Raw genomic sequence first — 15,014 nt, 5'->3', positions numbered from 1 at the left:
TGGGAGACTGGTCCTATCTACCTAATCATTCCATAATATTTATTTTTCTTGAACTTGCTCAGTCTTCCTTGAAATTTATGCAAGTGTTCACCATGTACACATCCTGCGACAAGGAATTCTACAGATTACGTATTATGTGAAGAATCAACTCATTTCATTTGTTTTGAGCTTGCTAGTTGCTAGCTTTATGGGGTGATCAATCAATCCTTACTCACTTTCTCCATAACACTCATGTCTTATGACTTCTGCCCTCTTTCAGACCCTACCCTTAAGTCCTCTCTTCTCCAGGTTACGAAGAGGTAACCTATTCAGTCATTCTTCATACAGAAGCCATACCATACTTTTCCTTGCTGCCCTTCTCTTGACCACTTCCAATTCAAATATAAACTTTCTAGATAGATGGGATAGGAACTGCACAGAGTATTCAGATGCAGGTACACCATTCATACAATGGCATATTACTTTTTTCCATTTTGTTTGCATACTCAGTAACAGTTAAAGCCTGTGATATTTAGAAACGTTGATCTTGAAATCCATACTCTTCACAATGAAAACTAGGAAATATATCTTGTTGACTATAAGAGGCCTATAATGCCACTGCCTTATTTCTCAATACAGAAATATTTTGCTCTTCAAAGGTGCTAAGAAAACAGAGGGGGGTGGAAGGGAATCCCCCCAAACATCTTTCCTTGTACATGGAAGGGATGAAAGAAAGGTCTATATGAGTTCCAGTCTTTCCTAGATGAAAAGCTTTTGACTAGCAAAAAAAAAAAAAACCAAACAAAAACCAAACCAAACCAAACACACCACCACCAAAAACCTTAAAGTTCTCTATTAGAGATCTCATAACTTTGGCTGATAGAAAATCCAAGTAATTAAAGTGTCAGCAAGGGCAGTAAGCAGATGCCTAAGCACCACACTTGGCACAGTATAACTCAGCACTGTCCAACACTGTCATACATTAGTCAAATATTTACCATATTCCTGTTTTATTTTAGTATCTCTCTGCCACAACCAGTTCTGGCATTGGAGCTGAGAACAGCACCTCCAAGACACTAGGTTCTGGGAAGGCTTAAAAGCACCAGACACAGCACTACAGATACAGCAAAGTAATTGTGAAATAATCACAAACCATCCTGCTAGCACCTAAGGGCCAGCTATGATGTATCCATTTTAATTATAATGTAATCAGTATTTATTCCTACATACCAGACATTCAATGATTTCATTAACGGTTGGACCAATTCCTTTAGAAAGGGACATGATTTTCAGAAGCTCGTAACATATCATCAGACACTTCAACAGTGTTTCAGGATCATTCTTCAAGTAGGTCAGGGAAAAGAGAAGAACGTTATTAATACAAATGGTGGCTGTGATAAGGAGAATGGGGACATTAATCATAATTTTCCCTATCCAAATAAACATTTCCTGTCCACTACAAATTTTTGTGCAATAATATTAATCAAAATCTGTCTATAAACTATGACGAAAAGAGATTCAAGTTCATGTTTTCAGTTAGTTAAAAGTAAAAGCAGTAAAAACAAGACCCTATTAGAATTCTTTAGTTACTCAAGGACAAAAGAGCAGTTTAACTGCAATTCATTTTTTTGCTAGAGCATACCATCAGCTTCTATACATGCAGAAGGAGAATACTAACACCATAAATGTTCATTTTCAATTTTAAAAATTTAGATGATACAAGGCCAAACTACACTTTCTTTTAAAACTATGAATAAACATCAAAACATAACCAGCACTTGGGAATAGACCTTCTCCACACGCATTTCTTTAATTTCAGGTTGCTCTGCTTCTTTTATCAGATCATTTTTTCTGTGTTCCAACTCAGTTATTTTCTCTTTTAATACTGATGCTCTATTAAAATCCTGCAGAGTAATGCATTCTTCCAAAGCTTCTTTTGCTTCAAAAAGTTTCACTTTTATTTCAGCCAACTGAAATACAAAGTAAAAAGAAGTTTAATATAATACCATAACCTTCGTGGTATTAGCCAACAATACACTATTGACACTAGCCAATAATACACTACTATATAAAACTCTTACTAGATGGATAGGCTTAAAAAAATATTTTTCTTGTTAACTAAGATCTGCTTACCTTAAGCTCCCGCTTTCTTATTTCAGCAACATCAACAGGCTGGTCGACTGTAACAATTGGCTCACGAAGTTCTGATATAATTTCTGCAATCTATTGTTACAAACAGTATGTTAGTGTCATTAATTTCAGCTTAGATGTCAGAAACTAAACATTTAACTTTTCCAAATTTAAAATACCATCCTTCTGAAAAAGTATTGAAGATCTGTGCATTTTCCCTTAACAGCTAATTCACTACAAATAAATCCTCAATTTGACAACACATAGTCTAACCATGAAAGTCTAGTGTTTTCTACCATTTAGCTAGGTAAGAAAGAAAATAGAAGACCATATATCTATGAATACGTTAAGCAGTTTCTATGCCAACAGTTCACAGGCACCATCTCCTCTACGTCTGAATACATGCTTTAAAAAGAATTAGTGGTAACAAGAGTAAGGTTTTTCATCTGTTACTACCTTCAATCAAAATACAACTAAGAACACTATCATTTAAAGGTCTATAAATGACCACATGTAGTATAAGAAGCCATGTAAGTAATTTAATTTCAAGCCAAATACATGCATAGAACTAGAAGTAGAACTAGGCTGAGAGTTTTTCAGTTGGTTAGGGGTTTTCTTTAAAGTCAGACACATTACATTAACAAAAAATGAGATGAAACACGAGGAAAATTAAAGACTGAATGAGACAGGATAGCCTTCATTTCATGTATCTCATATCAGTTTAACTTCCTCTCAAGCTGTACCAAATCAACAGAATGTATTGAATCAGTGTATTTCACTAGAAGAATAGAAATGCACACATTTACTATTACTATTGTACTATAATGCTAAGATTACCATAGTTCTTCTGTCATAATCATGTAACAAACCTATATCCTGGCTTTATCCACTGGATTGAGGTTTTCTAAAAGCAGTCTCTGTCCTTAAGTCCAGGGTTCATTTAAAATATTTCAGCAAAACCAAGGGTCCATTTTTCAGGTGTCGAGTTTAAATAATTATGTTATATATAAAGACTCTATTATATAAAATACTTTTCTTATAAGGGTTTTTAGTACCTATCTCAGCTAAAAGGAGGGAAGAGAAATCTGAAACCTGAAAATGTACATTATCCTCACTTTGAATGTTCTAGTCAAAACTAGTTTGGATCTAATATGACAAAGGATTCTGAAACAGGCTGTCGAAGTATACTTTCCCAATTTGAGGATTACATTTACAACACCAGCCAAATCTCTAAAGATAAAGATCTTTAGACAACCACAAAAGGCAGCTATGCTAAAAAAAAAAAAAAAAAAAAAGGCGGGGGGGCACGACACAACATAAATGCTTTTCCAAACTAAAAATATTTTAACTCCTGATATTTCTGTTACAATGCTTCGTAAAGGCTTTTTAATATACGGGGAAGGCAGAGCCTAGAAAACAGTGAACCTTTAGAATTACCTACAATTTGAATTTTTCTGTCATCATCCTTAACGATACTGAGTAATCTTTCCGCAAGCAGAGATATAAGGGCTGTTGAAGTTGCAGGCAGAATGAGAATCTTTTGTAAAGTAACTAGCAGATGCTTTCTGCATTAAGAGAAAAAAACAGACAATCTGTTTGCTTACTCAAGAAAATGGAAGACATAAGAGTTAATATTTTACCCACTTCGAGTTAGTGTGATGAAGACTTTATAATACATTATAAAAGAATCTTCCCTATAGCTATATTAACTGCTGAATATATTTTCTTACTTAGCAATGTTTGTCTTTTCCTGATTTTCCCTGATTTCTCTTGATTAGAAAATGCTGAATTTTTTAATCAGGTGTTACTACTGTCCAAGGTCATACCAGTAGAAAAGAGTCAGAGTATCAATACTGTAGAATGCTTTCATAGAAATTATCTGGCTGGAAACTAAAAAAAAAAATTACAAGTTAAACTATCCTGCCAGTCTAGCATACATATAATGCATTCCACTGAGAGTCTGAAATTATTGCTGTGTTTGTACTATCATAACTGTAATTTTTCATAAAATGCCTGCGATGGTATGAACTTCCAAATTTTTTCATTCTTATTACTTCACATCAAAAGGCTGTTCAAATTAGAGGAATGACTCAGTTAACACAGTCCAATTCAGCTTGGCATCTAAAACATCTGTGACCTTTTAGGCCTTAGCAGACTGGGCTTAAAAACATAAGAAACACAAAGGCTACTTACTACAAGTCATCTGCTGAGAAGTAATCCATTCATCTCCTTTTATTTTTTATATACTACGTTCCAAATGAACAGTCTTGTAACTTCATAATCTCAAGAATAAGTTATGACAACAACTGAATTGTTCTCCCCAAACAATGTTGTATCTGCATTAAAACTCATTTTTCCATAAAAGTAAGCAGACAATATTTGGCACACTTTGGGGAACAATTCCATTAGAGAGACCGTGCCTTTTTTTCCAGCTAGCATTAGAACTGTATTTTGTCTGTTTGATCAGGTTATTCTCCCAACAAAGACTCTATGATTGTCCACAGGCATGAATGCCATAAGCTTAATAACACAGATTTTATATTTAAGTTTACCTTCCTCCCTCTTCCGTGGTATCCATGCAGCCTATGATAAGAATCAGTTGCTGGCCTATAAATTCTTTTGTCATCAGGTTTTCAAAACAAGTAAAGTCTTCTCTTTGTTCTTCACTAAGAACTGGCATATTTTGAAGGTAACTTAATCCAAATAGAACAGATATAAATACATTCAGAATCATTGTTAGAAAGTAAAAAAAAAAAAAAAACAAAAATAAAACAAACCACAAAACACGACCGAAAAAACCCCACACCACCACACAAACCACAAAACCAAAAAAACCAAACAGTCCCACCCCAAAAAAACAAATCCAAAACCCTGCCACTTTCCTGTCCTGTATAAACAAGTGGTTACCTTAGTTATGAACCTTAAAAATCAATGTTTTTGTTCTCCTTTTCATAGATTAATAGTTCCAGAAAGTTAGTTATACCAAATAATGTACAGTTTGAAAATAATGCACTTCATTAAAAAAAAATCCCTTGTTTGAGAATGCAAAACAATAAGAAACAGAAAATGACAAGTTGTGCTTGTACATGTGATTTCAGTTCTGTACCCCTGCATAAAGGCAGCATCTTAGGAATAAGTGTATACATTTTTCATGTATCCAACTAGTATTTTTCTGCATATCTAGGTACTATGTATTCTTCTACATGCTCAGAAGTGTTATATTGCCCACAAGACAAAATACAAGAAAATCATTAAAGTGTGCAGTGAATTTTAAATTCTTTATCTGATCAAGTATGCCATCACGGAAGAACAACAGTCTGTTGTCAGATACACTCAGGCACATAGCATGGAAACTGTAATCAGTTTGTTCCATTTCTTAGTTTTTCTAGTGTCATTGTTCTTTTATCGAAATTATATCCATCAATGAGAGCATACATGTTCAGAAAATCTGGAGTGAAACATATTGTGTACAAAATTCAATACTGAATATAATGTAATATATAAAATTCAAATACTGATATGAGCTGTGAAAAAGATGCTTTTACCATAGCTTTGCAGATACTTTTCAGCAACAGCTCATTAAATGTAGCAAATTTTAAAAATTTCTTCAAAGTTAGGGCAAAAACTTTGCATGTAGCTACTATTTAAGAACATCTGAAATTACAACGATGTAGGCAGCTGTTTCTGATCATTTAAGAATAATGTTACCTGCACCAGATAATAGTGCAATATCTAAATGAAGCTTACAATCCTGCATTTTTTCTTAAGCATTGATGACTTGCAGTTTCTTGCTCCTCCTAACTGACACTCTCAACGAGTGCAAATAGACCTGGATTGTACAATTGCAAATCTTACCTGAAACAGCTGGTGGCACAGCTCACCAATGAATAATAGTTTAACAGTTGACACTACAAACAAGTACCAGCAAACCTAATTAATTTTACTCAGCCTCTTCCTGAAGGGGAAGATCTTTGAGTAAGATTAGATGGAAAAAAAAAAACCTTTTTTTGGAGAACAAATGTTTTATGGATTCTTAAATTAATTAAAAATGAATAAATTTACACCCACCAGACTGGATCCACATTTCAAAATTAAAGAAGCACAGATGCTTCATTTATTAAAAGTTTATGAAACATGTTAGCACATTCCACATTGAAAAGTAGCAATGATTTCTGTAAGTACTACTAGTATACTACACCCACTGAAGTGGCAAAAGAATACACATATTTTTAATTGGAAACATCTACCAAAACAATGCATTTTTCAGCATTTCAGGAAGCTTCACTCTACATTTTGCAAGTACAATACCTCAGTTAAGACTTCTCAGCATTCTCCATGCTCACAAACATAAATTCTGTTCAAATTTTATGTTAAGACTAAATTATCCCACTGAGACAAAAAAAATTTACCTTTCTTCACTTTGGTAAAAAGACTGACTTAACAAAACATTCATTTTTTTCCCCTGATTAAATGTTCTGTAATTGACTCATTTCCAGCTCTGTCACTGCCTTCAAACTTAAGTTTTTGGGAAGCATGCCTGCCTAAGCAGGGGAAAGAGAAGGGAATGAACTTTCAGTTTCAAAAACACTTCTCTTGGGGACATCAGCCAAATTTTACTTTATTTTCACAAATTACAACAATGAAAAAAGTATGGGTTTCTGCAAGCTCTAAAAACCTCCTTCTGCAAGCTCATTGCTAACACACAGCAACCTACATAATAACAGATGGACAAAGGATAGCTGCATATTACAGAACAATTATTCTATTACTTTAAGTGGCAGAATTATATGCTATTGATCTAGCAGTCCATCTTGCTTATAATTCATGAGAAAGGACATTCCAAAAATTGTTTTCAAGTTATAAATTTACTTTTTACAGTTTTTGTTTAAAAGAAGTAAATCCTCTCAAAAATCTTAAAAAAAAGTTTTAAAAAATTTTTTAAAATATCACTTTTCAAGCACAACGTTGGCTTTGGAGGAAACCTGAATAGCTGAATAAAATAAACATTCTCTACATAAAGGGGGCGGGGGGGGGGAATCTATTTTAGTGGTAAGAGGTTTATTTTTAAATGCAATGTACCTTAATAAATAATCTGCATATATAGCTGGTTCTGGCAACATTTGTTCTAGTAAATCTTCACCTTCTTCACCTTTTGATTTTAGATATTCACAAAGACATCTCCAATATAACACATTCTCAGCTGTTAAGTCTTCCAGTGGAATCAGTTTTCTAAACAAAAATAAATAAATACAGAGAGATAAATAAAATAGGGTCAAAGACACAAATGCACAGAAATAGATTATTTCCTAAGATAAAAATAAAATCCTGTCAAAGGTATTCCCCACAGAAATACTTAAAGACTAACAAAAATAACTTCCTCTTTCTTAAGTGAGGACACGGAGCTCCCTGAGCCTCTAACTACATTGCACTTTTCAGTATTTTAAATCAAGGTTGTTCCTATCAGTTTGCGGAAAGATTCTGCTCAGCCCTTCAGACCTCCTAGAGCAACCACGCAAGTACTTTAACTCTATGAAACATTGTTATCATTGTACAAGTCTGGAAAACTGAACTCCATTAATCTGCAGACATGCAACAACTGCATTAAATTATTTTTCAGCTTCTGTTTATGAATTGTTTCTTCCATTCTTAATACAAGACCTTCACACAATATTCGAGTAGCAATCACAGTATGTCAAATGCAAAAAGTAATGGAACTGCTTCTCAGCATCTCTGTAAGTTTATCCTCCATTTACCAGTCATAGGACTCCCACTCCTTTTTATAATCATAGTCTTTTCCATGCTGAGCATGGCATATAATCTTTGTTTTCAGAAGCAGAACATTAAGTTGTGCATTAATTCTACCTCAAAACAGAAAAGAGTATCACTGTCAGTGGTACTTTTCACTCCCTTGAATCCCATTTTATTTGCAAGCTATCAACAAATTTTATTCTTTTAGGTCCCTCACACACACACACACAAAAAAAGAAAACAAAAAACCCCCAGCAACATGTAGATGAAAACTGATCATTTGATGGCTTCCTATTAATCTGACAAGTCTTTATTTAAAAGTAGATTTAACAAACAGAAATCATAGACTTAAAAAAATCTAAGCATTTATCATATGGATACTGCATCACTCAAGCTGTAGACAGAAACATCATACAAGAACAAGCCTAATATCTTCCATAAATCAAATAATCTCATTACAAGCTGAATAATTTCACTCACTTCTTAAAATGTCATTAGTGTAACAGATCTACTACTTAAAAAAATTATCAGTTAGAAGAGTCTTTCAGAACATGCAGGATCAAAGTCAGACTGACAAGTCCATAACTATATAAATTTTTCCTTGGAACCTCTTAAGATATTGGCACATTTCCAGAGGCTGTAAGAAAGTTATTTCACCATTATTGATGCTTTTTAAAGCCAGACACGCCCACATCTATAGCTTTAGAGTGCAATGCATGTAGCATCTGTCATAAGCTACTACTAGAATGCAAGACATTTCATATGATGACATTACGCATTTTCCCCCAAAACACTGAATAAGATTTTGTCATCACTTCTTGATCAGTGACAATTTAAGGTTATCATCTGAGATTAGACTCCTACCACTAATAATCATTCCACTCTGGTTGCCTCAATTAACTCGAGCTGTTTCTTCTCACACCTTTTTGTCTCCCTTAGCAATTTCCTACAACTTCTCATTTCTTGTTTTCTTCCCCCCCCTTTCTTTTTGCTTTATGAATCTTAATATTCATCATGCCATCTTCTTCATAGCTTAGGAACTCACTTAGTCAAATTCTACCAAACATTAACACAAGAAAAGCAGCCTCTAAGATACCAACTTCTGTCAAGCTCTGTTAATACAAGTAAAATACCTCCAAAAGAAGGCTGAAACACAAGCCCAATAATTCCATTCTGATTGATTCTCCAAACAGTTCGTGGATAACTGAACCAGTCCCAAATTGTCCTGCCTCTAGCTTGGCAAAAAAAGATAGAGGGAAGCCAAAGAGGACTAGAAAATGTGTGAGAAAGACCAGAAGCATTACTGAGAGGGAGGGAGGAACGGGAGAAAAGGAGCTTTTCAGTACCACAGGTTAAAAGAATAGAGGAAATTGCAGTTCTGGGGATAAACTAGAGCATTGCCTTTGTAAGCTGTACAGACAGTACAGGAAATAAAACAAATTAGACTAAGTTGTTACGCAGAGAAAAGCTTGTTTAGTTATTAATTTACTGCCTCCTCTTAAATTCTAAAAGTGTGATTTTTGGAGTGTTCAGGAAACAAGAAGTCAAAGACATTTTTCATTTTTTCTTCTTGCTTATCTGGCACAATCATTTTCAGCTGGTGAACATAGATCTTTTAAAGAAGAAAAAAGCATATCCAAAACACTTAAGTACACAAACACCAGGGAAACATCATGGTTGACACCACAATATCAGTCTTTTATCATAGGTAATAGTTATTCTGCTCCCCATTTAGATATAACCTTAAATTTAATATTCTTATACAAAATATTGATCTTTTGGAAATGAAAACGGATCTGCATACCTGCTGTCAAGGTTTTTACAGTTCTGAACAAAGTCATGAAGTGGAGATAATGAAAACATAGCATTTAGTACTGGGATGGCCACTTCTGGGCAGTTTTCCACATCCAGTCGATGAAGCAATTCTAAAACATCCCCTTCAGTCAATCGTAACCAGGCTTGAAGCAGCTTCTTCTTCATTACCTCCTTAACAGCATCTAATAATACAGGAATTTAAATGGTTTAAAATGTTAAAGGTCAAAAAATACCAAGTTTTCAACATACTTTCACAAATCATTTTTCTATATAAGGCTTTTTGGAAAGAAGTTATTATATAGTTGAACTTAACCTTACCTTAAAAAAAGAAAAAAAACCCAACAGTTAAACAAGAACTACCTATGGATTACTACTACTTTTTTGAGGCAACATATTTTTGTCCCCAGAGGGAATTAAAAAACCCCTCTACCCAAAAACTGTTACATCTAAAGACAGCACCTCAACCCAGAAAATCTACAAACCACGAACTCTTGTAGAGCAAGTAAATATTCTGAGGAAGCATTGTTATGTACTTGCTCTGTTTCAGGCATTTAGGAATTGGCCACTTTTGGAGGCAGGATACTACCATACAGACTTTTAGTCTGAACTGCCACACAGAATTCTTGTGTTAATTCAGTTATTCAACTGGATTATGAAATTTAAATAAAGATACTTCAAGTCTCTCCTCCTAATTGCCACAATGAACAAATAGTTTCTGGATTAGTAGAGCACTATTTAGTCAAGGAAAAAAGTATTTATGGGAACATCTAGAATATGTACATCATTAACACATACACACAGATTTAAGCAGGGACATAGAAAGGCTAATAGTCTGGTGGAAGTAAAAACATAGTAACTAGGGAGCAACACAAGTATGCTCTTAAGATCTTTTAGAAAACAATAGCCAATATAATGGAAACAATAAAGTCCACACTGACAACTTCATCTTTCCTCTTATATGTAACTCATGATAATAAAGACAGCACTTAAATATAGTCAAGAATTCAAAAAGGGCTGTAAAAAGGCCTTGAAAGAGCTAAATTAAGGTCCTAAGAAAGAGAAACTTCTCCAAGAAGGTGAAAAGCATAAACTAGTAGAATGTAGTAGAATGAAAGAGAATGAGAGTGGAGAACTGACAGCTGAATGCACCCTGAACAGTAGAACTAAGCAGAATCTGGATTATGTCTTCTAGGTCTTGTTTAATTATAAACCCTTGTTCTGAAGCCAATATGAAAAAACTTCCAAATTTACCACCTAGCAACCTTGAACGAGCAGGTTCCCCTCTTAGCTTGGGAGTTACTCAGATAAGCAAATTCGATAAAGATATACATATTCAAGGTTATAGAATTTGCAAAACAGATCAAAATGAGGGAATGCTAGTGGATGTATATATAAATGCAGGCAATTTGGAACATAAACCTCTTTTGCCCAGCAAAGAGCATACGATGTCAATGATATCAGTGAGGCTACATACCCTGGCAAATATTTTCCCTTGTCATTCTAGGTGTCAAGAAAAAGAGCAAGTCCTCAATAGCTGGGATGAAGAATCATCCTAAGGAAGAGACAGACACCAACGGAGAAAGTATCTGCTCTGGATCATAAAAGAAGGCAGTACCTTAAGTTGAACACCTCAATGTCACTGACATATAGGCCATGTAGAAAGGCTGTACCTTCTCAGTAAGGGATTACAACAAATCCTTGTTCCTGACAAATGAAGGATCACAGGAAAAAATAGTGAAGGTAGCTTCCCCCCAGTTTTAAAAGATTACTAAAACAGAAATGCATTCACCCTAAGACAAAAGAATTATCTGTCAAGAGCAAGTATTATTGGGGGGGAGTGGGGGGGCGGTGGCAGCCAGCAGACAAGAAGCAGCTGTCAGGTCAAACAGCAAACTAGTATACTGATAAGAAATAGTAATTCAGAACATCGGTTTTTCAGTGCTGGACTTCAAAAACAAAGCCTGACAAAGTTCATTAGACTACTATAGGACAATAGGTAGGTGGGGAAAAATGCTAATTAAAACCTATTATACAGCAGGAGGACTTCTTTTTAAAAGTAGTTCTATACAGCATAAGAAAGCACTCAGCTGATCCTCTCTTCCTTTGCTGTCAAGAACATACTAACATGATCCCCAACTAGCCAAAAAGAGAGCTAGATCAAAAAAACACATGCATACATGACACACCTTTAAGAGCTCCAGTTACCAACAAACACAGTACTTTTGTTCTCTAAGTGAATATCCACATAGGTCATATTTTTCACAGTTCACAAGCAGCACATAACTAAGCAAGGAAAATTCTCAGAGTAAAATTCAACAGGGCTTAGTACAGATTTTCCACACAATGTATGTGGATAACACAGTAGCACTTAGAAAAAGTGGCAGCTTTTATTGTGAAATTCATGTATATAATTCCTCTTGTTGCAGAAAAAAAAGCCGTGTTCTATGTAGGCAGGCCAAAATTGTCTAACTCAGATGCATGTGACCTTTTGATCTTCTGGCAACACCACCACACACAATTATGGATACATTCTGAATGGCTCTTTTTATAAAAATGATACAGTACAGAAGACATCAAAAAGAATAAAGCTGCTTCATGACAAAATGAATGAGGGTCAATCAAAAATTCATTGAAAAAAAATTCAAGCTAATTAAACGAAAAAACTAACCAGCTGAGAAGACTTCTCTCCGAAAGCACATAGGAAACATTTTCAAACAATTATCAAACTGATATTAATGTTTACATTTCAATTCTTTAATATATTTATTAATTACAAAAATATCTGTAATGAAACATGTTTCAAAATACACTGAATTAAATAATTACATTTTTCTACTTCTGTGTTTAATTCCATTGTTGTTTTTTAATTTTAATAGCATTGGTCCTATTTTAGAGCTCAGTGGTTTTCAAGTTTTTTGAAAGTGCAATCCTTTTCCGGTTTGTCCACTATAAGGGGACTGGAAAACCAAAGCAGCAAGCAGAATTTCTTGTGCTTAAACATTTCCTGGTACCTCATGACTCCCTTTGAGCTCCTTATTATTGCCATCACGGCTTCTACATAAATCATCTCCAAAACATTAGAAAGTATTCTCTCAAACATTTGTATTAAGATATTGAGAAAGATGATCTCTTACCGGATCTGTCATTAAGTCCTTGTTGCAACAATTTTACTCTCTGTGCTATTGACAGAGCTCTCATGTGAACTTTTTCTGCCAAAACCTTTAAAAAAATTAAGGCATTAAAATACATTTCTACAAATGATAACAACTGTATTCATTAACTACCTGTGGGTTTAAACTCTCAGTTTTACTCACTCACAGAAACCATAAGTCAATAAAAGCCTGTAATACCTATACCATCAGCATCGTACCAATACATTAACAAGCAGATTCTTGTGCATGGAAGAAAATGTAAAATAAAACAAAGTAAGAATAAAGTTAACAAATAGCTTAGAAGCTTGGCAGCTCCGCTTGAATGGAATACCTGGATAGGAAAACTATTCTCTCTTTAAAGCTCCAAGAGCTACAAATACCTGCAATGAAATGACTAAAGTATGTACTTTTCTTAAAGCCTACTAACACAGAGATTCAGTTAAAAAATAGAATTTAATGTAAGTTAAGAAAGAACAGAAGATGTTTCTGTGTGAAAAAATAGAACATTTTGTTTGAAGGTCTTGCCTAAGATGTCCGCACAAGAAATGCCTGCACATAGTAGCATACCTTCTTGCCCTTACCCCTACACATAAACATAAGTAATGGTTGATACTTCGCAAAACCGGAATACCAAAAACACGTAATTTTTTTACTAGTATTGCTGTGATCCTAACTTTACTGAATTATCTATTATATAATAACAGAGAAGAAAAATTGCTTCACAAACATCATAAAATGCATAGATAGAAAACAAAAAATTGTATACATAATCTATACTTTTACTGTCTGATCATAAAGAGCCAAGTTCTATCAAAAAAGTAATTTCTATAAAGCAAGTTCTGCAGTCAAGTTCAGGGGTTTTAACTTGAAAACTTGTATGAAATCACTCCCCCTCAAAATTCTGGCAAGCGAAAATAAATTATTTAACCTTTCTTAGTTTTTAACCAGTGAAATATAATAAAAGTTTTAAAGCCTTTTTCCTAAGTCAGTCTTTGAAATTAATATTAAGTGATCCAATTTACCTCATATGCCTGCTTCCTGACAGCTTCCTTTACATCCATAGCGCGGCCTACAATTTTTGGCAAAGTCCTTGCTGATGGAGCAATACACGACAGCACTGCACGCCTCACTTCTGAATTTGAATCATTCTCAAGCAATGTGTTGTAAACTGAAAGTAAAATAGTCATAATAATGTTTTTATAGGAGTTTGAAACATTACAGAAAAATAGAAAATACTCAAAAAAAAAAAAACCAAAAACCAGCAGCTGTTATTAAAACCCTTCCTCCACCCCTGCATAGCCCATACAAATTTAGGGAACAGTTTAGGGTCACAACCCCAAGATTTTGTGGCAATTACATGCTCAGCTATGACCTCAAAAGAAATTCAACTATGAAAATAATATTTGCAATCATAAGTAGGATCTTCAGTTAATAACTCTGAAAATTGCTACTCTAGATCCTACCCATAAATAACCACTTTGTCACTTACTGGACAAAAAAAAAAATAAAAAAAAAATGCTTCCAGATGTTGGCTCCTTAAGACCTCTATTCACTGGCTATACATCCTCATTACCTTTCAGGTAGACTCTCAAATTTTCCTGTAAATAGAAAACTGCAATCTCCATTAAGCCTACCAAAACTCAAATAGCAAATCTCCCACAAAATACTTTTTGTTATATTCTTGACCCTTCTTCAAAATTAAAAGCAACAACGAAAAGAATTTAATCATAGAATACTTGAATTCATCTTCTTGCTCTGTGAGACGATGATTGACTATGAAATTTATGTGCTCCTAAATAAGCAACTTATAAACAAACACTTAGAAAATTTAATTTCAAAGAAGGTACCTTAACAACAAAAAAAATCCCTAACTAACCGACTTACTCTCTTCACAAAACACAGTATGTAAAGTTTAATCAGGGCACAATTTACATAACAACAGCTGTACTGGTACAAACCTACAGTCCATCTACCTTGAGGCAATGGAAGTAGAGGCTTAGTCAAGAATCATACCATACACAAAGAAACCCACCAACGGCACAAAAACAGCATCAAGAAACCTGGGTTCCAAAGGTGCTGATCTCTTAAAGGAAGTGATCCATGAATAAGATGAGATTAGCAAATAAAACAAAAAAAAAAAGCCCCAAAAAAGCATAGATCAACAATGTCAGTAACCAGTTTGCCTCTCAC

General features: G+C 34.3%; 1 protein-coding gene across 1 annotated transcript in view; it reads right to left on the bottom strand.

The window, feature by feature from the left end:
• NCAPG (non-SMC condensin I complex subunit G) overlaps window positions 1-15,014 on the bottom strand; it is a 33,183-nt gene that overhangs the window by 15,201 nt on the left and 2,968 nt on the right. Inside the window, exons 5-13 of the mRNA XM_075148817.1 lie at window positions 13,847-13,992; window positions 12,807-12,891; window positions 9,662-9,854; window positions 7,189-7,338; window positions 4,662-4,802; window positions 3,551-3,674; window positions 2,113-2,202; window positions 1,770-1,949; window positions 1,210-1,320 (exon numbers count right to left, since the gene is read on the bottom strand). Coding sequence (XP_075004918.1) covers window positions 1,210-1,320; window positions 1,770-1,949; window positions 2,113-2,202; window positions 3,551-3,674; window positions 4,662-4,802; window positions 7,189-7,338; window positions 9,662-9,854; window positions 12,807-12,891; window positions 13,847-13,992 — 1,220 coding nt within the window. The remainder of the gene's footprint in view (window positions 1-1,209; window positions 1,321-1,769; window positions 1,950-2,112; window positions 2,203-3,550; window positions 3,675-4,661; window positions 4,803-7,188; window positions 7,339-9,661; window positions 9,855-12,806; window positions 12,892-13,846; window positions 13,993-15,014) is intronic.

Source organism: Calonectris borealis, chromosome 4 (genome assembly GCF_964195595.1).
Source record: "Calonectris borealis chromosome 4, bCalBor7.hap1.2, whole genome shotgun sequence".
NCBI lineage: Eukaryota > Metazoa > Chordata > Aves > Procellariiformes > Procellariidae > Calonectris > Calonectris borealis.
Note: the sequence above shows the minus strand (reverse complement) of the source record. Positions and strands in the feature narration are given on the sequence as shown.